At 47.1% G+C, this 12,754-nt stretch overlaps 1 protein-coding gene across 8 annotated transcripts in view; it reads right to left on the bottom strand.

Moving 5' to 3' along the window:
* The window catches only part of LOC307221729 (uncharacterized protein), a 68,699-nt gene that overhangs the window by 17,214 nt on the left and 38,731 nt on the right, over positions 1-12,754 (bottom strand). For 6 of the 8 annotated variants that reach the window (XR_013841449.1, XR_013841454.1, XR_013841455.1 and 3 more), the window contains one exon: positions 11,848-12,031. Coding sequence is in view for 5 of the 8 variants with exons in the window: in XM_079986514.1 (XP_079842640.1) it covers positions 11,891-12,031 (141 nt within the window). In the remaining 3 variants the exon portion in view is untranslated. Of the gene's footprint in view, positions 1-1,726; positions 1,778-11,843; positions 12,032-12,754 lie in introns of those variants that run through there. The other 2 variants (XM_079986517.1, XM_079986518.1) reach the window with 2 other exon arrangements.

The following is a 12,754-nucleotide window of genomic DNA, read 5'->3' as shown; positions in this document are numbered from 1 at the left end:
AATTCTTACATTGCTTGCAGGTGGCGACATAATGCTTTGCATTTACAGTGCATTCTAGAATGTTCAAAGCACCTCACTTACAATAGCCCTATAAGGTAGGTCAGTATTATGACACCCGCACTTACAAAGGGGTGGGTGAAGGAAGGCTGAAGCTGAGACTGTGTCCACTAATCAGTTCACCTAATCTGCCTGTGGCTGAGGCAATATTTGAACACAGACCTTTTTCACTGACCACAAGCCCCAGCAAACCAGCAGCAAAGAAGACAGAGCTCTGAACGTGAGCTGCTGAAAGTTCGCTACAGTAGAGCTACAAGGCACTGTATTCCCTCCTTTCAACCCCCCCCCCACGCCTCACAATTGTAGCACCCTGCTTGTGGTTAACGCTTAGCTGGAATGAAATATTCAACGCAGCAATAGAGAAATTAAAATAATAATTTATTTGTCAGACAAATAAATATGAGGCACAGTGGTATATGGTTACCAAGCTCTGGCCTGCCCTCCTGCCATTCTGGCCAGCACTTATATTTCCTTAATCCAGCCCCCTTGCTCCTCCTGTGGCTGCCTCTGTCCAATCAGCCTGGTTGAAATTCCTATTGGCTGTTTGCTAGAACCAATCACAAAAGATACACCCATTTCCTCTTGTCCTTTTATGGGAAACAAAAAGATATATATTCTTCTATCTATAAATGACAAATAAGTAGTAATATATCTTACATGTGTCTCAACAAGGAACCTTGATTACCAGCTCACCTCGCCCTATTGCCCTCCAAAACAGATGGTTAATCTTAAATTTTTATCTTAAACAGATGTCAAGGATCATCATTGAAAGATCTCCTTCCTTTGGAGGTCTCTAAACAAAAGCTTGACAACCATATGTATGCTCTAATGATGTTTCCTGCTTGGCAGGGGGGGCTGGGCTGGTGGCTAATGCCCCCTGTGATCTCTTCCAACTATATGAAATAAGAATCTAGCATAAGGATTTAACATTTGTTAGCTTCTAATTCCTTTGCATAATTATATTTAAGCCAATATATTTAATACATAACATAGATAGCTTTTTAGAAGAATAAACCTTTTCAAAGTAAAAAAAGAAGGAACAGTTTCCAGCCTCAAAATAAGATAGAAAGAAAACCTCTTCTCCAGCCAAGCCAGTTGCCTTTTTCACTGCTCTTGACCTTTCAACCTTAGGAAAATATGGCTCAAGTTTAATGGGAGGCACATGGTTTTATTTTACTATTTACCCACTCTTAATTATGTTTTTCTCTGCTTTTTTATCTTCTGTAATATGTAGGGTCAGTGTAACCTTGGCTGTCAGCCTGTAATTCCCTTTTTACGACTTTGAGAATTGTTTTCTGCTATAAATCAGGGGGCCCCCTTGTCCAGGAGAATAAACATCTTGCCAAGGTTCTTAGGCAGCTGGTCTTCTGCCTGGCATGAACATTTGAAAATCTTTAAGCTCATTTTAAAATACAGGCCCTGATCAAGCCTCAATAAAAATGCAGGCTATGATTAGATGCCTCACAATCAGTCTCTCCTCTGCTGCCATCGGGTCTGATCTATGATTCATCTTTCATCTGGAGCTCACATCTTCTCTTCCTGACCAGATTGAGCTCCGAGGTGTCAGCAGAAAAGGCAAAATCAGGCAGGAAATAAGAAAATAAAATGTGAGAGGCAAGAACAACATTCATTCTGAAACTTCACACATTTAATAATGAGGAAAGAGCAAGGCACCCAAAGGTAGCTGCACTCGCTCAGCAGCAGATCTGAGGGGCAGAATCTGCAAAGGAAGGACAGGGGTCTTTTTATTACTGCTATTATTTATTATTATTTAGTAATGTGCTTTCCCTTGTGTGACAACTTTCCGCCAGCACAAGTGCTCCACTCAATATATTTAAATTAGCACTGCATTAGCCACAACCCATTGCCCCTTTCTAAAATTTGTGTATTGATGTGTGTTTTCCCTTTTTGTAAGTCTACCAAAGAATAAAACAAAACAAAACAAACTTGGGATTAAGGGATTTTCTCAGGATGGTGGAGGGTATGTATCAGTGTTGGATTCACGTATAAGCTAAACAAGCTACATCTTAGGGCCCCACTCTAATGGGGGCCCCCAAAAAAATTAAAGGAAAAAAAGACTGGATGTATATTTCCAAAATATAAGATAAAAAACAAATAAAATAAAACCTACATACAGCAACAGTGTTTTGTGTTGTGTAGGCTCCTATGATGTAAGTCAGGGGTCTCCCAACTACGGACCGCATCCAGCCTGCCATGGTCCTAGATCTGGCCTGCCCGGCCATTGCAGAACCCTGCTGTGAAGCCACCACACCAGGTTTAGCTCAGCTGAGCAAGCCCTTTCCCCTGGGGAGAGCAGAATCCACAAGAGCACACAGGGGAGCAAAGGCCAGTGAAGTGCCCAAGTCCTCATGCTCACCAGACTCCTGGTGTGGCCCTGGCAACTCTGTCCAGAAGCTGTAGCTCTCGCTCCCTCTCCCAGAGTGCCAGGCGGACATGGTTGCGGATGGAATGAGCGAGCGCCCAAGCCAGGCAATGCCCCTCCCCCATCCTCCTCCCAACCCCACTCCAGCCCCCCATCCTTCTGCTCCCCCCCTCCGCTGGCCTCGCCACTCTCCTCAGAGTTCCATGGCCGCCTAGAGCCCCCAAGAGTGCCATGCAATGGAGCCGATGCCAGGCCTGTGCGTGCTCCTGTTTTGGCTCGGGCTCCTGCTATTGCCGCCACTGCTGCGCCTGACCACTGCCATGGAAGGTGAGTGCAGCAAGGATGCTGAGCTGGAAAGGGCACCCGGCAACAGCCAGTGCTCGGGGTTGTTTTGTGGGGAGGTGGAAGGGTGGCAAGAGGAAGGGGGAGATTTGAAGGTAGGGGGAGGCAAGGCCGCTCAGCAATAGCTCTTCCTCGGACCAGGAGAGCCAGCACCATGTTGCTCTTTCTCCAGTGCCAGCCGCTGCTTACAGCCCCCCTTGACGGGCAGTGCTCTCTGGGAAGCAGCCGGTGCTTTGGCAAACGCATGCCGGAGCCTGGAGTCCGGGGTGCACTGAAAGGCCGCTCCTTGGCCCGGCTCCGGCCTGGCTGGCAGCAGCCAGGAGGAGGAAGGAGGCCCGGCCAGCAAGCTGCCTATGAGGATTTCGTAAGGAAGCGTATGTAACTCGAGGTACCACTGTACTTGTGTTAATTCACAAAGCCTCAAGCAACTTGGGTCCAAAGTACCATGAGGACTATCCGATAACTTAGACTGCCCCTTGAGCACTGAGGTCCTCTGACTGGGCGCTTCTGGTGGTTCCCCTGTGATTCAGTTGGCCATCACTAGGGGCCAAGCATTTAATGTGGCAGGCCCTTCTCTGTGGAACTCCCTGCCAGTAGAGCTTTGGCAGGAGCCATCTCTGCCTTCCCCGAGATGTCTTCTGAAAAAACACTGCTTAGACAGGCCTTCACAATATGAATTTCCTTTTGGACCAGCCAATATTCACTGGTGTCCTATTGATGCTTTTAATTACAGTGGTACCTCGGGTTACATAGGCTTCAGGTTACAGACTCCGCTAACCCAGAAATAGTACCTTGGGTTAAGAACTTTGCTTCAGGACGAAAACAGAAATCGTGCTCCGGCGACACAGCAGCAGGACCCATTAGCTAAAGTGGTGCTTCAGGTTAAGAACGGTCCTCCGGAACGAATTAAGTACTTAATCCGAGGTACAACTGTTTTGTTTTATGGATATTTAGGGACTGATTATATTGTATATATATTTTTATGCTGCAAGCTGCCTTGATATACTTTACAAGAGCATAGATCATAAATGTTTAAGCAAACAATTCCTTTTTGTTCCTCTCCGCTCTGCATTTCTTGTCAGAGTAGTTACTAGTTAATTTCATGTGAACAGAGTAGGGGCTTCTCTAGATTCTTGTCAGTTTCACCTCTGCTGTCAGGGCTTCTTTAAAAATATCACCTACACCACAAAAGGGGGCCGAGGCAGAGGAGATGGAAACCACAGTGGCGAGAGGGAGGAAATAGGGTGCGACTCTCGCTCCTTTTGACCCTGCCAGTACTGTTAAGAATATAAGAATAGCTCTTCTGGATCAGGTGAGTGGTGCATCTCGCCAGGCATCCTGTTCTCACAGTGGCCAACCAGATGCCTATGAGAAGCCTGCAGTCAGGACCTGAGCACCAAGGGCGTACCATGGGTTGCTGGCTCCCAGGGCAGGGCAAGTGTGGACCCTGCAGTGGTCAATCCCTTTGTCGGCCAGCGTCTAATCAAGGGGGTCTCTCCTCGAAAATCGGCCCCAACCTGGGAGCAGAGATAAGGCAGAAAACATGGAGCCAGGAACACTGCTGTGTCACCTCGCCCTCCTGTCCTTGCAGCAAGGCACTCTGGGCAACGCACGTGGCTCCTGCAGTGCTTTCCCATCTCCCTCTTCCTCCCTCCCTCCTTGGTGGGCGGCTGCGGCGGCCTCATCCCCTCTTGGCCGCCCAGGGGCAGGCTATGCACGGGCCTCCCTTTGCCAGCCACAGGGAGGTGCTGCCGCTGCCGCCCCAGCCCTAAAAGCTCATTTCTTTTACTCTGTATTCCCTCTGCAAGAAAGAGAGAGAGAGAGAGAGAGAGAGAGAGAGAGGGAGGGAGGGAGGGAGGGAGGGAGGGAGGGAGGGATGGATGGGATGGATGGATGCATCATCATACCACCAGGGCCTGCCTGTGGGTTCCTCCACAGGTACCAGACTGTGCTTATTGTTAACAACACCCTAAGTACACGGAATATATGTTAAAATGTGAAGAAGCCCTTCAGTGCAGGGTGGAGAGCTTAAAACGTGTGAGAAGCCCTGCCCAAATGTTTGCACCTTCAGACAGAACACATCTATTCGAAGGTGACCCAACAAGGAAAGTTGACAATGCAATTGTGAACACACCTTATTTCATAGCCAATGATATTCTAGGGGAGAGGCACATGTGAAAAGCAGCATGTACGAAATTGGTGTCTCATCTTCCCTTGCATTTGTGCTTGCGAGGGACAGAGGACAGCAGGCTGTCGCAGCCAACACCTGCTCTCAAGGTGTTACTTGCAGCCTGAGCTTTCACTACAACCCCACTATGCTCCAAATTATTGTGGTTTCTCACTATGGTTTCCCTTGCCACTGGGAGCTTATCGCTTCTCCCCTTCCCGCAATGCACTTGGGCTGTGGGGGAAGAGGCAGCAAGGGGTGGCGGAAACAAATCTATTACTTGTGAAGATCGACTATGCAGTTTATAAGAAAAAGGCTCAGGGCACTCCCTCGCTCACACAGCTGACACGAAGTTGCAGCCCTTAGCAAAAGTTGGTGCAAGCTTTCCTGGTATAGATGTCAGGTACTGAAGAAACTTGCCCTGTTGGATTTCTGCCTGTTATGCAGCTGCTAAGCACACACAGCTTATTTCAGGATGAAAAGTATTGGTGAACTCTCAACCAGGAATGGAGCTAGTATAAACAGTGATGTGTACATAGGCTCAGTCAGCTGATTTTCAAGGTCCTATCTCTTCCCCGCAGGTCTTATAAAGCCCTAACTTCACAATTTGCTTCAAAGTCTGACAACAATGTGAGGACACTAAATGTGCTGTCCCTCGCCATGACTGCCGCCTGGGAACTTGACACTTTTGACAAAGCACCTGCTACTGAGCCTGTTAGAGTTCGTCAAGGCCTGACAGACCCAAAGGCTGGTGCATTTCAGGATATCACCAGTCTTCTGTCCCATACTGTCCAACTTCCTCCAACCTAAAACCGGGATGCATGTCTGCTGGGAAGCACTCCTGGGCAACTCACGTGACCTTCCCCATGTGACACTCTTGCCCCGAAAACATGGCCACCAAAATCTTGTGTTGAAAAATGGGATGTCCCATTTTCCCCAGGGCATTTGGAAGGTATGCTGTCGAACCAGAGGTCTCCACGCTTGCCAGCATGAGGCCTAGTACGTTCTTTTGCTGTATCAGGTTGTGCCTCACACAATCACCAGACCTCAGCTCAAAAGAGACCCAAAGTGGCCAGGACCATAACACAGTTGCTCTACTGTTGGATTTCATTATTTCTGGACTACAGTGACAGACCCGGAAAAAAATTAAAACAAGGGTCTCAGAATGGTCTCCCTACCCAGTTCCACAATCCTATGATTGATCTAATCACAATGTAAGGAGCTCGACTCTTTAATTTATTACTGTAATGAAACTGGGATCCTACCAAGGAAGGTCTCTAGATGGGGAAGATAACCCAAAAGCCCACTCACCCATGAAATCAGCAGCTGTTGTTTTGAACTCAGAGGGTTTAAGCTGTGAAAAGTCTGCTCGTAACTCTTATGATCTGGCATGAAGTAAGCATCTTCTAGAGACTGACTGAAGGTCAAAGGGGAGTTGTGTTTGAGTTTATAAAGTGCTACATGGTTGTAGAAAATGAAGAAAGAGCCGTTTCCCCTTCTACTTTCATAATACTTGAACCGGGGAGTAATCCAATGAAGCTGAATGATGACAGATTCAGGACACACAAAAGGATACACTTACCCACATTGCAGAGCTACAATGTATGCACACCCCACCCCAAAGAATCCTGGGAATGCTAGTTAGCAAAGGGTGAGGGAATTGTGGCTCTATGAGCGGCAAATTACAGTTCCCATGATTTGGGCGGGGAAAGGGTGCTTTAAATGTATAATGTATATGGAATGGGTTGCCAAAAGATGTGGTCGCCAAATTAATGGAGAATAAAGCATGCCACAGCGTCTATAGTCATTATGGATGTACCTCCAGGCTCAGAGGCAGTATATGCCTGAGTCACCAGGGTACACCAGTGGGGCAGGGCTTATTACCCTCCTCGCCTGCTTATGGGCTTGGCAGAGGCATCTGGTTGGACACTATGTGAAGGAAAATGCTCAAGCAGAAACGCCTTTCGTTTGATCCAGCAAGCTTTCTGTGTTGGTCAGAAACCATCCCATTTGGTCACATTAGGCATGGAGCAGGGTAGTTCATTCAAAAGGGACCCAGTACTTTTTTGGAGGCCGAGAGGTTACATTTTAAAAAAGGAAATAATGCAATCAATAGTAACAGGGTTGCCAACCTTTCATCCAACAGTTGCTTGACCAGCAGCAAACCTTCATTCTCAAGTGTGTCGCTGAGCCTAATTCAAAGTGCTGATACCTGAGACCCTGATTGTTTCTGACATTTTTCTGCATGTCGCTTAGAAATTCCAGTGATTAAGCAGTATTTTGTTGGGGTTCAGAACTTACTGGGTTAATGTTTGTTCTGAGTGTGCCTCCCATTCTGACGTGGGAAAGGAGGGAGGAGCTTGTTGTTCTCTCTGTGTCTCTGAGAGAGACGGACGGAAGCCATGAATGCTAGCAGTCCAGGAGATTTTGGGAAATGCTGAGCTGTAAATATTTGCTACAATAAAGAACTGTTGAATTTGGACATACACAGTGCTTGGTGTATTTGGATCTGAAGCAGACTGCGACAGTTTTGATCCGCTGTGTTTTTACTCTGCTAGACGAAACCGGAGAAGAGCAAGGTCTGCGCAGCTTGGCTGGGAGCGTGCCGGACCACTGGGGCTAATTGGGGCCATAAAGCAATTAGATGGCCAGTGCAATTAAGATCTTATCAAGATCGTTTCACAGGTTATGGGAGGACCTAATTACCGCTAATAAAACTGTTGCTAAGAGTCTGCCGGTGAGCTTTGAAGTCTTGAAGTCAGCTTCACAATAGCTGGAAGACGCTACTGAGGCAAGAGTCGCTGAGGCAGAGAGCTGAGAAAGCAGCTGAGGAATCGGGTGCCGGAGGGCTGACTGGTGAAACGTGAGTACAGTAGCTGGGGCCCCGGGAAAGAGGAGAGAATGGCAGACAGCCAGGTCTTTGAGGACGTTCCGCTTGAGAAGCTCACTTTAAGAAGTTGGGCAACCTGGTCCAGAAGAGTAAGGGGTTGGTTCCTGGTTACTGGGCTTTGGAATGTAAGCCAGAGAGAACCACTTCCCTTGAATCCAGGTCCTGAAGGGACAGACGCTGCAGGCTTTGAGGCTGCGTTGCCTGAAGAAAGCCAGCAGAGAATGCAAAGAGAGCTTGCTATGCTAAAAGCATGCGTACATGCATCACTTTTGCCCAGTTTGGAGGGCGTAAAGTCAGCAAGGGCTGCCTGGGAGGTGCTGAGAAGTTTGTGTGAAACTTCAGCAGGAGGCCAGAGCCCTGGAGGAGTTATGCAGAGCCCAGAAATGGCTGTAGCCCCAGTCCCTGAGGTGTATGTCGGGGGGGCTGAGAATTCCAAAGGCAAGGTTCAAAAGTTTTCCACTGTGAGTGCTGAAGTGAAACGCAGTTTCAGCGAGGGCAGGGCTGGCACAGAGTGCTCTTCCGGAACAAGGGGGGCCAGGCCAGCTGAAAGGAGCCCTGGGCAGTATTTTTCCACTGGGGATCGTCGTCATGCAAAGTCAGGAAGGCTGAGGAGAGCTAGACGCTTCAAGGTCGGCCACCTGGACAGAGTGAAGATAAGGCCTAAAGAGTCGCGTGGGAACGCAGAGGCCAGGCCGGTCTCCAAGGCAACGGAGGAGGCTACTTCTACGGAAGCCGCCAAGGTCCTGAGAAAGGGGGAGTTGGTTGCCAAGACAACCAGACAGAACTGCTGTAGAAGCCCAAAGAGAGGGGGCAGCGATACGTTTGTTGCCAGTATGGCTTTGTTTGAGGACAGCTCTGAGGGACACACTGTTTTTCGTTTTGTAATCGACTCAGCAGCTAACTGCAACCTGATCCCAGAGACCCCTGCAGTCGAGATGTGGAATTGCAAGGCAATTCCGGCTGGGAAAACTGTTCAGTTTGCAAGTGGGGAAAAGAAAAATGTGAATAAAATTACAAATGTATTGTTTTCTGTTTTGCAGGAGCAGATGGAAGTTTGCATTGTACCAGGAGTGCAACACTGTATTTTATCTGTGCCTTATTTGTTGAAAAAGGGGTTTAAGGTTTGCTTTGAACACGATGTTTGTACAATCTCCAAAGGAGGGAAGCAACTGGTCAGAGTTGCAAAGGGGCAGAATGATCTCTTCATTCTTAAAACGTCTCTGGAGGGTGAGGGGAAGGTTGAGAAAGCACAAGCCCTGCGTGCTACAGTTCCCACTCATGTTTCATGTTGTTGTGTGTGGCATAAGAAGACAGCGCATGCTTGTCTTGAAGAACTACAGGTGCTACCTGAGGTTTCCAAAGGTTGTAGAATTGCGGAATGTGCAAGAGTCCTAGATTGTCAGGCTTGCAGACAGGCAAAGGTAAGAGGGTGCAGTTACCCCAGGGTGGAGAGGGTAACCACAAAACCTTTGGATCTTGTACACATAGATCTGTTGGGTCCCATGAAGGAACCAAGTTTGGGAGGGGCCAGGTTTCTGCTGACACTGCAGGATGATTTTTCGCAGAACACCTGGACACATGGTCTTAAATCCAAGGAAGATGCAGCACAGCTGATTAGTCGTTGGATTGAGGAGGTGGAACTAATGTTCTCCACCAGAGTCAGGGAAATTGCTAGTGACAGAGGTTCACAGTTTACTGGGTCTGCTTTGCAGAAGTTCTTTCACAAGAAAGGGATAAGTCACACAGTGACTTCTCCTCAACAGAGGGGGGTGGCAGAGCTAAGAAGTGAGGCTCTGGTTAAGGCTGCACAGGTGATGCTGTCAGATTCTGGGTTATCTCCAAGGTTTTGGATGGAGGCAGTTAAATATGTGAGCTTCACCTGGAATAGGTCCTACAATTCAGTGGTAGGAGACACACCGTTTTTCATGCTTCACGGGAGGAAGCCACAGGTTCACTTCCTCCGTGAGTTCGGATCAACGGCCTCGCTGCTGGTGCCTGAAGCTTTGCGAGGGCCAGGTGAACCCAAGTTCCAGAAAATGATCTTCTGTGGGTATGAGCCAACGGCTCGTGCATGGAGGTTTGCGTACCCGTCAGGTGATCAGAGTAAGCTGCTGATCAGTAAATACGCTGAGTTCTGTAAGCAGGAGGAAAGGTCAAAGACCCCTGCCAGACGCGATATTCTTTCAGAATGTCTTTCTGATTCAGAGCAGGAAGGTTCTGATGAGGAGGAAGGAGAGCCAGGGGCTGAGTCTGCTGATGACGATCAGCTCACTGACCAAAGTCAGGAGCAGGATGGGGTATCTCCGCAAGTTGTAAAAAGGGAGCCCAAGAGTGAGCCTAGTTCTCCTGTGAGGGTAATTCCAAGGGTTCGAAGACGTGTTAAGTCAGAGGGGGAATCCCAGGATGCAAGGGACACACCTGCTGACCACAGTGAGTCAGAGGAAGTGCCTGAGTTTGTGCCCAGGAGGTCCAGTCGCACAACGAAGGGAATTCCACCTGAGAGGTATCAGGCCACAGGTGCGTGGGTAAGTTTCGCACAGTGCGAATCTGAGAGTTGTGAGGATGTTCCACAGATGCCTGACAGGGACGCCAGGAGAGGGCGCAAGGCATTGGGGAAGGGATTGATCTCACAGAGGTCTGCAAAGGTACATCCACAGGTCTTGTCAGAATGCTCTGCAAGAGGGGGTGTTGGGGTTCAGAACTTACTGGGTTAATGTTTGTTCTGAGTGTGCCTCCCATTCTGACGTGGGAAAGGAGGGAGGAGCTTGTTGTTCTCTCTGTGTCTCTGAGAGAGACGGACGGAAGCCATGAATGCTAGCAGTCCAGGAGATTTTGGGAAATGCTGAGCTGTAAATATTTGCTACAATAAAGAACTGTTGAATTTGGACATACACAGTGCTTGGTGTATTTGGATCTGAAGCAGACTGCGACAGTTTTGATCCGCTGTGTTTTTACTCTGCTAGACGAAACCGGAGAAGAGCAAGGTCTGCGCAGCTTGGCTGGGAGCGTGCCGGACCACTGGGGCTAATTGGGGCCATAAAGCAATTAGATGGCCAGTGCAATTAAGATCTTATCAAGATCGTTTCACATATTTAACAGTTCAATTAAACAACCAAAGATCACCTACATTCAGCCTGCCCGAAGCTTGCTCTATGGAAATTCGTAGCATAGTTTACTGAGTGCTTACCCAGGTAGTTTCCGCACCAATGTTTTTTAAAAAAGAATTTTTCTCAGGTTTTTTAATCCACCGTATAATTTACGCTGCCTAAATTGTTCCGCTCCTTGATGTTTCCACCATCGAGGTTTCTCATTTATGTTGTTGTTTGAACTTTTCTGTTCTATTGAAATTAAGCAAGCCACCCTGAAAATGGAACGTATTGAAGGACATGGTATGAAATGTGTACCAGCTGACCAGTGGTGACTGTAAACCCTCCGTCAGTCCAACCATGTCTTTTCTTGCCCCACAGCTGACATCAGGGGTAGGGCAGGTGTGTGTGGATTGGCTAAAACAGCCTTGTGAGCCAAATGGTCTGGCAGTTGCTCACACCTGGTTAGGATCTGTCACTATCCGATCTCTGTTTTGTGCTTTTCCAATCTTAAATTTGGTTGTCCATATTTCTTGAGGAATCTGATTTAAAATAAAAAAAACAAAAATCCCCATGAAAATTATCCAGCATTTTAGTGCTGATTTCTCCTAATAAACACATTTTTTTGTCTGGAGTTTGAATCATGTACTCATTTTTGCAAGCAATGTCTCCTAATATGTTGCATTTTTGTTTATTTTCACTAATATATTCATCCTTATGCACACTTTCCCCTGGTTGGGGAGCTGCATCACAAAATTCAGAGAAGTGTGAATTTTGAAGGGTGGTTGTGCTTTGGTTCTCATATGGTTTCAGAAGGTGTGGCTTTAATAGGTTCGGCTTTAAATGTGAACCGACTTTGTTTTTTTCTCTTATCCCTACATCTGGAATAAATGCATGATATCAAATGAATTTGTATACCCACCTTCCACGAAGAACATCACCTGAGAATAGTGTCTTGCTTTGCTCTACAGAAGGGGAACAGGAAAAGGCATGGGTGTGATAGGATTGCCATATTTCAAACTGCTGCTGATAGCAGTATTCCAGATGTGTCCAGGAAATTCTAGACGTATGGCAACCCTAGGATGTGAGGGGAGGGATCCCAACACCTGAGAGTAAGAGGAGTACAGTTATTGCTTAATGACATAAATGGAAGGGAATTTCAGGAGAAGGGAGGCTTGGTTTATGTATTTCGAAGGATTAAAAGGCAACTGACAGTCGGTAAAATTATACGCAGAACCAGACAAATTTTCAGCCTGTTGCAAGGAAGTGGCAAGTATATGGGGTAGTTCAAGCTATGCTCCTTTGCCCCTAAATGCAGAAATGAATCATGGGATTGGCACAACTCCTACATGCATTGTAGTTTTCAGGTATGCCTGCACTATCACAAGCACTGTTACCATTATTATTAATTAGACTTGCTATTCATTTGATACCTGACAGTTTCCTAGTGATTTACAACACAGTAACAATATAAAACATTGTATTGTAAAAACAAAACAAAACTCCCATAACAACCACAGCAAGATTGGAAGCACGCTAATAAGAAAACATCATTTCAGTCTATCAAAAGCCTTGGTAAAACAGTAAAACTTTAGATGAAGGCAGGAATTGGCATCAGAATGATGCAGCAAGACTGTATTACTATGTTTTTATATGTACTGTCCCAGAGTGGCTGGGGAAACCCAGCCAATGGGTGGGGTATAAAAAAATAATAATATTATTACTAATTATTATGATGGTGCATGCTTCACGCTGTAAGCAAGATGTTATAGGCAAGCACTGGAATCAAGGCTGAAAAACTCACAAGGTGCCCAGTGTCATCTGTGACT

Source organism: Podarcis cretensis (genome assembly GCF_951804945.1).
Source record: "Podarcis cretensis genome assembly, chromosome: 8".
Taxonomy (NCBI): domain Eukaryota; kingdom Metazoa; phylum Chordata; class Lepidosauria; order Squamata; family Lacertidae; genus Podarcis; species Podarcis cretensis.
This window is presented reverse-complemented; position numbering and strand designations above follow the sequence as displayed.